Source organism: Rhizopus microsporus (assembly GCF_002708625.1).
Source record: "Rhizopus microsporus ATCC 52813 unplaced genomic scaffold scaffold_36, whole genome shotgun sequence".
Lineage (NCBI taxonomy): Eukaryota > Fungi > Mucoromycota > Mucoromycetes > Mucorales > Rhizopodaceae > Rhizopus > Rhizopus microsporus.
Genome location: NW_019671951.1, coordinates 52,524 through 65,966, shown reverse-complemented (window position 1 = coordinate 65,966; position 13,443 = coordinate 52,524). Strand labels below are relative to the sequence as shown.

Sequence of the window (13,443 nt, the reverse complement as noted above, 5' to 3'; positions counted from 1 at the left end):
AAAAAAAAAAAAAAAAGAATTTTTAAGGTACATTGTAGACGCGTTCATATTGTCCGTGTTGATTGAACTACGAAGGAGTCACGGAATAAGTTGGATGTGCTCTCTTATTCAAACACAGAAACCAATCATTTTCTTTGTATCTGTATTTTGGGCAATCCATACCCGAAATGACCAACTGTTGACTTATGGCATCATTTCTTTAGTGTTGCTAAGATACATAGCCCTGCATAGCAAGACAGTTATAATGGTAACTGTCGAAAGGGGTAAATAAGGCATGAAGATAGAGTGCCCATGACAACTTGATGAGAATAGACGTCGCACAAAAAAGACATCAAAATGAGATAAGACCTATTGTTTTTCGCAAAGCTGCATGATCCAGAGCACATCAAAACAAACAAGTCTTGACCAAGTGAAAATGGCTTACATTCAAATAACTTTATCGTCATTCTCTTGTCATTCGTTGATTATAAAAAGCGTGTTTTTTGTTATTCTTTCTCTTTCTTTTTTTCATTTTTTTCATTATCAAAATGATGCGAGCACCGTCCTTGCTTATGTATTCAAAACTCATGTCCAAAGACAGAGAATCCGAGCCTCTCTGCTATGAAAATGACATGAAGAAAATGCCATGTCGAAAGGATAGCGGCTATGATAGTATATCTTCACCTATTGAAATGCCTTATCCGCTTACTTCTTTGGACGTCTTGCAAGAAGCCAAAGCCGTGTTGAGATATAGTATCCCTCTTGCCATTACATTTTTCCTTGGGTATAGTACGCGCGCTACTGATGTATGGTTCTTGGGAAAACTAGGTCCACAAGGTAATGAGAAGAAAAAAAAATTGGGCATTCTTCATTTTAATTCCATCCTTCCCTTTATATAGCTATGGCAGTGTCAAGTCTCGGCCATCTCTTTATTACGGTGACAGGAATATCGATTGGTAATGGTATTTTAACAGGTAAAGAAAAAAAGGAAGCTGTAATTCGCAAAGTTTTAACCCCTTTTTCTCGAGTAGCCATTGATACCTTAGTAGCTCAAGCCTTTACGGGAGCAAAGCATCACCATACTGTTGGTATTATCCTTCAAAGAGGTTTGCTGGTATCATTTATTTTTGGTATTATGATTTCCGTCTTGTGGTAAGCCCAAACATAGACACAAAGTTTCTTTAACTGAAACGATTACAAGGGCCAACTCAGAGTTTATCTTGGTTTTGATGGGGCAAGACCCAATGTTGGCAAATATGGCACAAACATATATCATTATCTTGATTCCTTACTTGTTTATTTGTTATGCAAATACAGCACTAAGAAAGTTCCTTCAGTCTATTGGTAAGTGGTGTTTTTCTTATCAATGGCTCTATCTTATTCTGTGATAGGTGAAATGAAAGTGACATTATACCTTGTATTCTTTTTGCTTCCTGCGAATGTTGTTTCAAATTACTTCTTTCTTGAATACTTGAACTTGGGCTACATTGGCGCTGCTCTTCATATAGTTTTCATATCTGCATTTATTACGTTGTTATACACTATTTATTTAACTTGCATCACAAACTTAATACAAGTATACTGGCCTGGGCTGACACTGAATGCCTTTGGAGGTTGGAGTGAATTTCTAAGGCTCGGTAAGAAGCGACGAAACTGTATACCATGTTATAAACAATCGCGTGCTGACAATTACTAAAATAGGCATTCCCGGTATGCTCAGTTTATCGACCGACTGGGCCTTCGAAGTGTGCGCTCTCTTGACAGGCGTTCTCGGTCAGACAAGTTTAGCCGCTCAGTCAGTCGTTCTTACGATCAACACCTTATTGTTGATGATACCCACGTAAGATAGAGAAATAGAATCCATGAACCATCTCTCTTATAAATGTTGATTAGCGCACTGTCCACTGGTATGGCTGTACGCTTAGGACACCTTTTGGGCGCAAATGAGCCAAGAAAGTCAAATTTATGTTTCATGGTATCCGCTGGTATCGGTGTATTATGTACATTTATCAATGCGCTTGCTATTTTTACTTATCGATCACAAATTGCTCATCATTTCAGCTCGGATTCAGAGGTTGTTGAGGCCACTATAAATTTGTTACAAGTAGCTAGCGCATGCCATTTTACCATGGTAATATCCCACACATATACGCTCAGTTCACTCTCCGCTAATCCAGTTTTGTTTTTTGTAGGGGATCGGCATTGTCTTTTCATACGCACTCAATGCCTTGGGCAAACAGACTATTGTGGCATCATTGAATGTGGTTAGCTACTACATGATTGGTTTACCTTTTGGCATCTACTTAACCTACCAGTGTGACTGGGGACTTGAAGGTATCTGGGCTGGTGTTGCTCTTAGTGGTATCGTCAAAGTACTATGTGAGTTTAGTATCTTGACTTACTTGGTTGATTGGCGGCATGAATGTCAACTAGCCACTAACCGAATTCATGATCAAGAATACGCTACTTCTTTTATTGTTTAAAATCCCGAGCTGTGACGTTTTAATCATAAAATTTTATTTTTTCTACACTTTCTTTTTCTGCACCCCCATTTCTCTTCTCTCTCTCTCTCTCTCTCTCTCTCTCCTTTCTAAACCTTTTTTTCTTTTGTGTGTGTTGAAATGGGAAGCAGCGATGGACATCGAGTTTATCTTGGAAATCTCCCAGTAGATATTTCAAAATCAGAGATAGAGTCTTTATTTAAAAACTATAACCCTGTTGAAGTTACTCTTAAAGAGAGATTTGGATTTATAGAATTTGAGAAAAGAATAGATGCAGAAGATGCCATTCACGACTTTAATGGTAAAAAAGTATCAGGCAGCAGGTGAGAAAATGCAGTTGGTTTTTATAAAAAAAAGTCGCTAATAAACATATTGTCGATAGAATTGTTGTAGAGAGAGCCCTTGGTCATCGTCGACGCGAAAAGTAGGTAATATATAAGGAAATGTAGGTGACAGTTGTATTAATTATAAGCAGCCGTAGCAGAGAGGAACGTAACAACCGTGTTGTCATCAAAAATCTTCCACCCAAGACAACTTGGCAGGTAGAAATCACCTAGTCGTTAGTTTATTTTCAACGGTCTTATATCTTGAATAGGAAGTCAAAGATTTTATGCGTAAAGCTGGACGCGTCACGTTTGCAGATGTATTGAAGGATTGTGATGGAGAAGGGTAAAAAAAAATCAAGTGATAAAGAATGAAATTAACAAAGAATATTAGCGTGGTTGAATTTGCTCGCAGAGACGATATGAAGTACGCATTAAAGGAATTGAATGGCGCCAAATTAAATGGTTACCGCCTTAAATTGGAAGAAGCTGTAAGTTATGCTGCAAACAAAAAAAAAAAAGAACAATGAATGACGCTTTTTAAAATAGTCGAGTAGAAGAAGAAGATCCTCTCGCAGCCGCTATTACAGTCGTAGCCGATCTCCTCGTCGCAGTCGAAGCCGCACTCGTAGTCGTAGTGAATCTCGTAGCCGATCCCCTCGTCGTAGCAGATCCTTTGACCGTAGCCGATCCTCTCGTCGTGATGATAGCGCCTCTCGTTCTCGCTCACCTGAACATAGAAAAAGCAGATCACCTGAAGATTTGAAAGTTTACAACGGAGAAGAAACTGAAATGAACCCAAACCCTGTTCTCGGCGATGAAGAAGAAGCCCCAGCTATGGATCAAGCCGAGTAACTTTTTTCGATGTGGTATGTTTAACAAAGTTGTGGAAATGATAAAAGAACAAAGAAATAAAGAACGTGTCTTTGATCCCAGTTTGTTGTTCTGTTGTACATGGTTAATTTTCAATACGTTACTCAAAATGTTTATTGTGTAAATTTCAGTCTTTTTCTTTGTGTGAGTACCTTTCTTTCCCTTTCCTTGATCTTTTCAACCCATTCCCTTCTTTTTTCTTTCATTTTATGATTTTTGATTTATGATAAAAAGGAAAATAAAACTTTATTTCATTCATTTCCTTTTAGTCGTTTTCATTGCCCTTACATGCATTCATCTCGTAGAAGCTAATGTTCGACAACGAGATGTTGCCATGCCAACAAGTATAAATAATGTAGGGTTACCTTTTTTTTTTAATTTTCCATTGAAAGCAGTAAAGTAATAATAACTCTTTTTTTATTTTGATCTTCAGGGACATGGATCAATTTATACTTTGAAAAAAAGGGCAGCGGAAGATGAAGAAGGCAACAGTGAAGATACAACCAAAGCGTCTGAAAAGGAAGCAAAGAAAGCTTCTGATAAGGACAATGAAACCAAAAAATCCACCAAAACAAAGCCGACTTCTACTGAAAAGCACACTTCAACAGAAAAACATACTTCGACCGAAAAGCACACTTCAACCGAAAAGCACACTTCGACTGAAAAGCACACTTCGACTGAAAAGCACACTTCGACTGAAAAGCACACTTCGACTGAAAAGCACACTTCGACTGAAAAGCCGACAAGTAGTAAGCACACTACCACTGAGAAGCCGACGACTACTGAAAAGCATACCAAGACCAGTAAGCACGCGACTACTGAGAAACCGACAACAAGCAGTAAGCATACTACTACCGAGAAGCACACTACAACTGAAAAGTCGACCACAAGCAGTAAGCATACAATTACTGAGAAGTCGACAACAACAAAAAAGCATACAGCTACTGAAAAGTCTACGACTTCCAAACATGAGTCAACTTCCAGTAGCACGCACAAGGAAACCAGCACTGCTACTCACAAGTCAACAGTTACTGAGAAGCCGAGCACCTCTTCCAAGAAGGAAACAACAACGACTAAAAAAGAAACAACTACAGATAGTCCAGCTCCCACTACCCACAAGTCTACTGAGAAACCAAGTACGGCGACCCACAAGAGTACTACAACCACTGCTGAGAAATCAACGACTACCGAACACAAGTCAACTTCTAGCACACACAAGGAAACACCTACGACTTCCTTGCATAAATCGTCCAGTACTACCACCGAAAAGCACACTACAACTGATAAGCCTAGCGAGAGTCATAGCACAAAAACAAGCACAGTAACCTCCCACAAAGAGACTACAACCAGCAGCGAGAAGGCTACGCCTACTACTCATTCCAAGTCCCCAGTTTCCAGCAGCAAGGACGCTACAGCTACGACTCATCATACTACAACTAGTAGTAGCAAGGAGCCCACCACAACTCATCACAGTAGTAGCAGTAGTAGCAGTGAAAAACCTACGCCTACCACTCACTCGACAACTGCAGTTTCTAGCAGCAAGGACTCTACCACGACTCACCGTACTACAACTAGTAGTAGTAAGGAGTCCACCACAACTCATCACAGTAGTAGCAGTAGTAGCAGCAAAGAGCCTACACCTACCACTCACTCGGCAACTACAGTCTCTAGCAGCAAGGACTCTACAACTACATCTAATCATTCCACAACCAGTAGCAGTAAAGCTCCCACTACAACGTCTCACCATTCAACGGTCAGTAGTACCAGTAGCAGCGAAAAACCTACATCTACCACTCATTCTACAACCTCAATGTCCAGCAGCAAGGATTCTACAACCACAGAATCACACACACGCACTAGTACAACCACTGCTACTAACGAGCCTACGACCACTGATCGGGGAATGCCTACTACGACTGATAGCAGCTCTACCAGATCTGAAACGACATCCTCCAGCACATCAACAAGCGGCCGTTCTACAACTACAATAGAACCTACTGCAACAGCAACTACAACATCGTCAGATGATAATACGACCAAGAGCAGCAGTACTTCTGGTTCCACAAGCGCAGCTTCTGATGTAACAACTTCTACGCCTACAAGCGCCACTACTGGTAGCTCAACTGTAACTGATACCGATACACCTACTCCTACTATTAGTAGTAGTAAAGGACCAACGTCAACTGATGACAGTAGCTCATCCACTCCAACGCCAACTGATACCGACAGTACTACAAAGGGCATCAGTTCGACAACTACTGGCAACAGCGAGACACCTACACAAACTACTAGCACCAAGGAACCAACGTTAACTGATAGTAGCAGTTCGTCCAGTCCCACTCCTACTAGTTCTAATGATAGCACTACGAAAGATACTAGTTCAACAATGACCAGCGCCACTGAAAGTACTACGAAAGATACTAGCTCAACAACTGGTAGTAGCGATACAGCCACTCCAACGTCAACCCATGACAGCACGCCTACTCCAACGCCTACTGACAACACAACTACTGATAGCTCATCGACATCAAGTGATAAAAGCACAGAAACGCCTACTGCTACTACCAAGGGTGAAACTACTACAACCGGAGACAGTAGCTCGTCGAGCCCCACAGCTACTATCAGCGGGGACAGTACTACCAAGGACACCAGTTCGACAACAAAGGAGACTAGCTCAACGATGACCGGTAGTACTGATACGCCTACACCAACTACATCTGATACCAGTCAAACAACTTCGAGCTCCAGTACCAATGAAACCTCCAAGCCCACACCAGCGCCTTCTAGCTCTACACCAACGCAGACTTCTACCGATGACAGTCGAACAATTACAGCGACGTCAGACACCTCATCTACCACTAGCGATTCATCCACTACAGAGAGTCCATCGCCAACAACTCATGAGTCTACCAAAACGACGAGCTCTGAAGAAACGCCTACCAGTACTGATAGCAGCTCGACCAAGGAACCTACACCAACAACTACTGCAGACTCAACTACAAGTACAGACAGTACAAGCACTGAGACTTCTACTGGCAGTAGCAGTTCTACGGAAAAGGAAACGCCTACTGCCACTGTTACCACCAACACAAGCAGTAGTAATGAAACTCCTAGTACACCTACTCCTACGAGCACTGAAACAAGTTCATCTACCACTGAATCAACAGCTACTTCTACCGAAAAGACGACAGCGACAACTGAATCATCTACTACGGATACTGTAACTAAGACGGCAACTGAAAGCAGCTCTACTGAAACATCATCCAGCACAAATACTGATTCTTCAACGACTGATAGCACAGAAACAACAACAACGACAGCTACTACTACTACTACTACTACTACTACTACTACTACTACTACTACTACTACTACTACTACTACTACTACTACTACTACTACTACTACTAGCCCAACGACCACAACAACAACAACTGATGCAAAGAGTAGTAGTAGCAGTACATCCACCATGTTTGTTCCTACGTCAACTTACCGATACCAGACGCTCTCTTGGCTGACTGCTCCTTTCAGTATTCCACCAGCATCCAACAGTCCATCCCCTGCAACACCTTCTCCCACCCCTACTTCTGGTAGCATTCCTGAGTACATTGCACCCAATGTAGATGCCATCATTCCATGTAAGAACACACATTTGTTTATCCTTTAAGCCTTTTAACTCATTCATTTTTAGCTACAAGCTCATATGTTACTATGAAATTCTTGCGCCTGTCTTATACTCAAATGGTTCACGATGCTGTGCTCACGGCTCAATTTGTTCAAACACTGCCTGTATACATCAGTAAATCACTCAACATCTCTACCGATGATGTGATTGTTGTCACTATCACTAGTGCTCCCGCCGCAAACAAGAGAAAGAGAAGCACAGATAGTGATGATGGCGTGGTCGTATCTATGGCTATTCCCTCTGATGAGGTACCTAAACTTCAAGACATGATCAAGAATCACAACTCGACGCTTTACTCCCCAAGTAACGGTCAACTAGCAAGTTTGGTGGATCCAAGCTATTTTGTGGCTAACACCGCAACCTCTGGCAATGTCTCCAGTCGTCAAAGCGTCGATGACCCCAATAGTCCCACCAGTTCATCAAGTTCAGGAGGTGGTCTTTCCAAGGGTGCGCTCATCGGTATCTGTGTCTCTGTGGGTATTATTGTGTATGCTGCAGCTACTGTGGTCGTTTACAAGGTCTATCAACGAAAGAAGGCAGCCAAAGAACAGCAAGCGATGGCAGAGCATGAGATTTTTGCACAGAGTATCTCGGAACCTATCATGCAGGATAACTCACTGGGATGGAATAATTCACACATGATTCCCCAACCACCACATCTTGCTCAGTACCGTCACTATGGTAACGCAAGTGGAAGTAATCACCAGTGGTAACAAAAAACCTTATTAGAACTCTTCCCTTTTATCCTGTCTCCTTATAATTTTTGTATAATGAATTTTTGTAACTTATAAAAAAAAACATGAAAAAGTACTTTCTTTTTTTTTGTGTGTGTATCTTTGTTTATTCTTCATCTTCTTCAGTACCAAAGTAGCGATCTATTAAACAAAGGATGAGTTCCAAAAAAAGGAAAAAAAAAAAGTGATCTAGAAAGTACCTCCAAAATTACCAATGCCAGGTACAATCCAAAGTTTTTCCTTGTTAAGGTCTGGATCCACCATAGATGTCACGATCTTCACACGAGGAAATGCATTATTAATTACAGTCAGTCCGATTTGTGCAGCAAGAAAAGACACAAAAATGATTCGATCCTAAAGGGACCATAAGAATAAAATAAGAATATCATTCATTTCATTACCTCAGGGACTTCGTGATCCAGTAGGACACGTATTGCCATTAAAGCAGCAGCTCCTGTTCCAACCATAGCATCCATCAGGACAACATTGTGATCCCTCGCGCTATTAGGTAATTTGCAGTAATGAAGTTCTGGGTCCCCAGTATTTGGATTTGTCTGGATCAATAATTTTCCAATGACAGCGTCACTGAATACACGTTTTAAGCCTGCCTCCATGGTTCCACCAGCACGAAGGATGGAGACACCACAGATCTTTCCAAATTTAGTTTTCCTAATGTGTCAATCGTGTGTCACTTTACCTTTTGGCTATATCTTAATCCTTCATACTTTGCACCTATAGGGGTTGTCACAGTTAATGGCTCTGAAGGAAGCAAATTGATTGCGCTAATTGCGTAGACCCGTTCGTTAGTGATTCTTTTTATTCTTATTACAGATACTTTACTATTCCATCAACAAGACAGCCAATCGGTCAGCATAAAACACGAACTCGTCTCTTTCTGTATTGTGATCTCTCAGGATGGTATGAATGCCTTTGATTTGGTTTGTCGTTGGCAACACATGGACGTTGCTGGGTACTTCTTCTTTGACAGGTGTATCTAATAGATTCCAACGGAAGTTAATGACATTCTCGTTTAATTGTGTTTGGATGTGCTTAGTCATCAAATCGATAGCAATAACATTTTCTAAGCCTCTTGGAATGATCTATAACGATAGGACAAATCAGGGTCTATAACATCCTAATAGAATCTCAATACGTTACCACATCAGCAAATTTCATGGTGGGCCTAACATAACTGTCGTAAGAAGGCTTAACGTATCTAGTATATTGCTAAAGTGATATGAGTATACTATCAATGCATGTTTCTAGAATCACTTTACATCCAAAATGCCTTCTACATCACGTCCTCTATAGGTTGTATCTCTTTGTAGTCGCCTTGCCAACTGAATATCTGCATCCGTATCCACAAAGATCTATTATATGGTGAGGTACTTTCCTTTAGGAAATAAGAAGGACTTACCTTGACATCCATCATATCTCTAATTCGTTTATCGTATAATGCAAGAATGCCTTCAAAAATGATCACATTGGCTCCATAAATAGTCACTGTCTTTTCCTCTCTTGAGTGGGTAGAAAAGTTATAAATGGGTACCGTCACTGATTTCCTAAAAAGAAATGGTTCAGATGAATTAGGTTCAGAGTGATAATAACTACATACCCTTCCTTTAACTTCTTCAAGGTGTCATAGAGTAAATCATAATCGAATGCAGATGGATGATCAAAGTTGAATAAGCTATTGACTGTCAACAAACAGCTTATCTGAGTGGTCATTCTTACCTTTGATGAGCCAATTTACTTTGTTCAGGAGTCAAGATATTATAGAATGAATCCATAGAAACAATGACAACCCATGGGACATTCAAGTTTTTCAAAACGCGCCTGTTGTGTGTATCCATTGTAAAAAAAAAACTTAAGCTGCTTTATTTCTCTTTTCTCTTTGCTTACTCTGCAACACTTGTTTTTCCACTTGCACTTCCACCTGTAGAATGCTTAGTTTCTTGTAAACAATATCATTTATTCATTTACCTGCAATGCCAATTAAATAAGGATCGGCAATAGATCCGTCAGGACTGAATAACTGATTAATAAAAAGAGAATGACTACCATCAAGTACTACTACTACTACTTACTGGTACCAAGGTCTAATTTAGGCAATGGTTTAGTTTTTATATAATGTTTATTCATTCGAAAAATACCTTCTTCCTTGTGAACATAATTGTAATGTTTTCTTATTGTTGTTATTCATAATTACTCAAGCACACACACAAACACGCAGACACACAAGAACACGTATAGAAAAAAAGAAAAAGTTTTTTTTTTTTTTCTTTCGGGATGAAAAAAAAAGTTTATTTCAGAGGTCGATATTTCTAAAAGAATTTGTTTAATAAACAGAACCTATTTGGTTGGTATAACTACTTACAAAGCGACCACGGCCTTTGACTTCTACATTTGGATCATAGTAGTTCAATCTTGGTCGACTACGCCTTTCAGTCGGCTGTCGTCTATCAGGCGATGTCTGATGACGTCTTTCTTCTTTTTTATCATGACCTACTGAACTATCCTTTCTCTCTTTATATTCAACTGAGCTATCTCTTCTTTTACTCTCTTTATGTTCAACTGAGCTATCTCTTCTTTTAGATTCTTTCTTCTTTTTTCTCTTCTTATCCTCCTTTTTAGAATGTTTGCGATGCTTCTTTTTTCGTTTCTTCCTTTCTTCTTCGGAATCACTGCCGCTTTCATCCGAACGAGCTCGCTTTTTTCTTTTATCACTACTACTACTTCTACTATCACTATCGCTATCCTCACTATCATCACTTTTATCATCGACTTTTTTGATTTTTCCGCCCTTGACTGAAAGACAAAATTAAGCTTTCATATGATATAATTCTAAATAGACTTACTTATTGTTCCTGGAGGCAATTTTAATACTAATTCACCACAGTTGGCAATCATGACATTATGAAGAGGTCTATCATTATCATCAACTGGCTCATTTTCCATCATTTCTACAATATTGTAACCAGAAACCACTTTTCCAAAGACGACATGTTTACCATCAAGATGAGGTGTGGGTCGTGTGGTAATGAAGAATTGCGATGATTGAGTATTTGGTCCACGATTAGCCATACTCAGTAAACCGTGAGTATCATGTTTTCTAGCAAAGGATTCATCAGAGAACGTAGCGCCATAAATGCTTTCACCACCCGTGCCGTTACGGCGCGTAAAGTCGCCTCCTTGACACATGAAGCCCTTGATGATTCTAAGTGATGTATTAATATATATATATATATTCAACAATCATTCATCAAATACCTGTGGAATATAGATCCTTTGTAATGTAAGGGCATATTGCTTACTTTTCCAAGCCCTTTTTCTCCTGTACAGAGTGCACGAAAGTTTTCTGCCGTTTTAGGCACTTGATCGGCAAATAGTTCAAATACTATTCTACCAACTACATTACAATTATCAAACTGTGTCTAATTTAATCGTTTTTTCTTACTTCTGTTGCCATCAATGTCAATGTCGAAGAACACACGGGGATTAATCATTAAATAAAAAAGAAAAATCAAGCGGCGGACTGTCTTTATTCCTTTTTCTTGTTCAATAAAGTAAAATGACTGATGAAAACAAAAATATTTCAATGCAATTGTGGATCTCAAAGAATGCAGGAGTATTTGTAAAGTTGATGACCTTTACAGCAGCCATCATTGCTTTTCCTATTGTGACATTTTTCCTTACACTTCACAGCTTATTTGAAGGTAACAAACACACAATAAATAAAAAATGAAAGAGATAAAGAGAGAAGGATATTAAAAAATAAAAATAAAAAAAAGGCAATACAACCTATGCAGCTATTGCAGCAGTTATTATGGTCAATTTGATATTAGCCTTATATATCATTACAGCTTATTTTGAAACGCCCTTGGATGAAGAAAAGAGACCAAAGAAAGAATAGGTCTACACTTTATTCACAGATTATTTGCACACTGATAAAAATGATAATTTCAGACAACAAATAATAATAATAATAATAAAAGAGAGCCCATCAGAAGCAAAAGAATGGGATATAAAAGAAACGATTAGTAAATCAGTTATTTACATTGATATTAAATACTTACATTATAAAGAAGAGGATTTATAATAGAAAAACAGAGAAGCAAGAAAAGTGAGTGAACATATAGAGAGATTATTAATATCTTACCGAAAGCGCATTAAAAAGGGCTGGCGATAACCAGCCCGGAGAAAGAAGGGAAAAAAGAAGCAGGCAAGAAAGAGACAAGAACCAAATGAGCGAAAGGGGTTGAAGGAGTGTGTGGGACTAAAGTTCGGTAAGAACCAAACTACCCCAGTCAACACCGAGTTAGTTTCGATGGGCAATCTATAATACTACATATTAGTTTCTTACAAGAGTAAAGAATATAACATACTTTAGGGCTAGCTGGGGAATAGCTGGTCTTACTTTTTGGCCCAAAGAAAAGAAAAAAAAGTCAATATCAGACATATGAAGTTTCTAACAGCTTTTCAATTACGTGTTATTCAAAAGTGTTGACCACATTTATTTTGTACTCAAAAATATCAAGTTCATTTTATGTATTATTACACGTTGTCTTTTAAACAATAAAGGAGACATAGAAAATCAACTAAAGTGTTGATTGTTATTGATCTTGTAATGTGTGCGAATAATTTATTTGTTACTTTTTATATAATCATTCATGACACCAGCTAAATTTAATATTAAAGAATGAAGCCGATTATCTATACTGTCTTGATATTGCTGATTATTCCACGACTCTCTCTTCTCCTTTTCCCAATCTGCTATATAGCACAGTTGTTTATGGATATGTTGAATAAGTCTGGTAATACGTGGAGATATAAAATAAACCATGTCATCTACTACTCCGACCATAAACGATAGGCAAAATAGTGTACTTATTGTTAAAAAAGTCATCGTGGTTATTGTCATAACGGATACTACACTGCCCACATTAAAGCTATATGCTATTGTTTTACTATTACTACTTGACATCGAGGGGCGAATGAAGAAAAAGAAAAGAAAAGAAAGAAGCAGCAAACAAAACAAAACAATTAAAATTCGAACCTGACACATTTCCTTTCCCAATTGGGGAGTTGCATTTCAAAGCTTATAGAAGCACATGCATCCTCTCTCTCTCTCTGTCTCTCTGTCTCTCTGTCTCTCTGTCTCTCTGTTTCTGTCTCTTCTCTCTATCCTCTTTTCCTTTCTCTCTTTTTTTGATGCGCTTAAAAGGAGAGTTTACCGTCTTGAATGTCGATATAGATTTTATTTTTAAAATGTTGGAATCCATTCAGGTAATAAACCAGATTAGTATCATCATCAGTTTGGTCATTTCTTATTATACACATGCATATTT

The 13,443-nt window shown here is 38.9% G+C and overlaps 8 protein-coding genes across 8 annotated transcripts; 6 read left to right on the top strand and 2 right to left on the bottom strand.

Moving 5' to 3' along the window:
- The first annotated feature begins 31 nt into the window (after positions 1–31).
- On the top strand, positions 32–348 carry RHIMIDRAFT_99954 (uncharacterized protein). The gene has a single exon (XM_023615986.1). It carries the CDS (start codon positions 95–97, stop codon positions 269–271), a length of 177 nt encoding a protein of 58 aa, XP_023461113.1. The 5' UTR covers positions 32–94; the 3' UTR covers positions 272–348.
- A 179-nt stretch (positions 349–527) lies between these two features.
- RHIMIDRAFT_303658 (MATE efflux family protein) lies at positions 528–2,820 on the top strand (the record flags this gene model as incomplete). Its single annotated transcript, XM_023614424.1, has 7 exons — positions 528–816; positions 924–1,131; positions 1,181–1,323; positions 1,371–1,616; positions 1,681–1,819; positions 1,873–2,110; positions 2,172–2,820. 7 exons carry the CDS (start codon positions 528–530, stop codon positions 2,460–2,462), a joined length of 1,554 nt encoding a protein of 517 aa, XP_023461112.1. The 3' UTR covers positions 2,463–2,820.
- On the top strand, positions 2,543–3,751 carry RHIMIDRAFT_316794 (RNA-binding domain-containing protein). The gene is made up of 6 exons (XM_023615074.1): positions 2,543–2,803; positions 2,863–2,904; positions 2,956–3,022; positions 3,076–3,149; positions 3,198–3,294; positions 3,353–3,751. Exons 1-6 carry the CDS (start codon positions 2,601–2,603, stop codon positions 3,656–3,658), a joined length of 789 nt encoding a protein of 262 aa, XP_023461111.1. The 5' UTR covers positions 2,543–2,600; the 3' UTR covers positions 3,659–3,751.
- A 9-nt stretch (positions 3,752–3,760) lies between these two features.
- RHIMIDRAFT_316793 (uncharacterized protein) lies at positions 3,761–8,074 on the top strand (the record flags this gene model as incomplete). The annotated part of the gene is made up of 3 exons (XM_023615073.1): positions 3,761–4,031; positions 4,110–7,314; positions 7,368–8,074. The coding sequence occupies exons 1-3, from the start codon at positions 3,900–3,902 to the stop codon at positions 8,072–8,074; spliced, it is 4,044 nt and encodes a 1,347-aa protein (XP_023461110.1). The 5' UTR covers positions 3,761–3,899.
- Positions 8,075–8,137: 63 nt separating this feature from the next.
- On the bottom strand, positions 8,138–10,376 carry RHIMIDRAFT_99853 (uridine-cytidine kinase 1-like 1). The gene is made up of 14 exons (XM_023615985.1): positions 10,249–10,376; positions 10,183–10,194; positions 10,079–10,122; positions 9,998–10,031; positions 9,830–9,931; positions 9,711–9,785; positions 9,513–9,657; positions 9,373–9,465; positions 9,254–9,322; positions 8,936–9,195; positions 8,793–8,877; positions 8,497–8,745; positions 8,296–8,449; positions 8,138–8,236 (listed from the first exon to the last, which is right to left on the bottom strand). Exons 1-14 carry the CDS (start codon positions 10,296–10,298, stop codon positions 8,202–8,204), a joined length of 1,407 nt encoding a protein of 468 aa, XP_023461109.1. The 5' UTR covers positions 10,299–10,376; the 3' UTR covers positions 8,138–8,201.
- A 20-nt stretch (positions 10,377–10,396) lies between these two features.
- RHIMIDRAFT_274769 (uncharacterized protein) lies at positions 10,397–11,812 on the bottom strand (the record flags this gene model as incomplete). The annotated part of the gene is made up of 6 exons (XM_023612496.1): positions 11,553–11,812; positions 11,366–11,504; positions 10,954–11,312; positions 10,670–10,903; positions 10,473–10,633; positions 10,397–10,419 (listed from the first exon to the last, which is right to left on the bottom strand). The coding sequence occupies exons 1-6, from the start codon at positions 11,599–11,601 to the stop codon at positions 10,399–10,401; spliced, it is 963 nt and encodes a 320-aa protein (XP_023461108.1). The 5' UTR covers positions 11,602–11,812.
- Positions 11,667–12,008, top strand: RHIMIDRAFT_242698 (uncharacterized protein; the record flags this gene model as incomplete). Its single annotated transcript, XM_023609830.1, has 2 exons — positions 11,667–11,811; positions 11,887–12,008. The coding sequence occupies 2 exons, from the start codon at positions 11,667–11,669 to the stop codon at positions 12,006–12,008; spliced, it is 267 nt and encodes an 88-aa protein (XP_023461107.1).
- Positions 12,009–12,715: 707 nt separating this feature from the next.
- On the top strand, positions 12,716–13,110 carry RHIMIDRAFT_274768 (uncharacterized protein). The gene has a single exon (XM_023612495.1). The coding sequence runs from the start codon at positions 12,795–12,797 to the stop codon at positions 12,966–12,968; it is 174 nt and encodes a 57-aa protein (XP_023461106.1). The 5' UTR covers positions 12,716–12,794; the 3' UTR covers positions 12,969–13,110.
- Positions 13,111–13,443: the final 333 nt, after the last annotated feature.

Bases quoted from the DNA above. Each gene is read 5' to 3' on its own strand.
- RHIMIDRAFT_99954 (XM_023615986.1), top strand. From the start codon at position 95: ATGTGCTCTCTTATTCAAACACAGAAACCAATCATTTTCTTTGTATCT.
- RHIMIDRAFT_316794 (XM_023615074.1), top strand. From the start codon at position 2,601: ATGGGAAGCAGCGATGGACATCGAGTTTATCTTGGAAATCTCCCAGTA. The intron at 2,804-2,862 runs GTGAGAAAATGC...TATTGTCGATAG, and splicing joins AAAAAAGTATCAGGCAGCAG to AATTGTTGTAGAGAGAGCCC. The intron at 3,295-3,352 runs GTAAGTTATGCT...TTTTTAAAATAG, and splicing joins GCCTTAAATTGGAAGAAGCT to TCGAGTAGAAGAAGAAGATC.
- RHIMIDRAFT_274768 (XM_023612495.1), top strand. From the start codon at position 12,795: ATGAAGCCGATTATCTATACTGTCTTGATATTGCTGATTATTCCACGA.
- RHIMIDRAFT_99853 (XM_023615985.1), bottom strand. From the start codon at position 10,298: ATGAATAACAACAATAAGAAAACATTACAATTATGTTCACAAGGAAGA. The intron at 9,658-9,710 runs GTATGTAGTTAT...ATTTCTTTTTAG, and splicing joins TTGAAGAAGTTAAAGGAAGG to GAAATCAGTGACGGTACCCA. The intron at 8,237-8,295 runs GTACTTTCTAGA...TTTGTTTAATAG, and splicing joins TGGCATTGGTAATTTTGGAG to ATCGCTACTTTGGTACTGAA.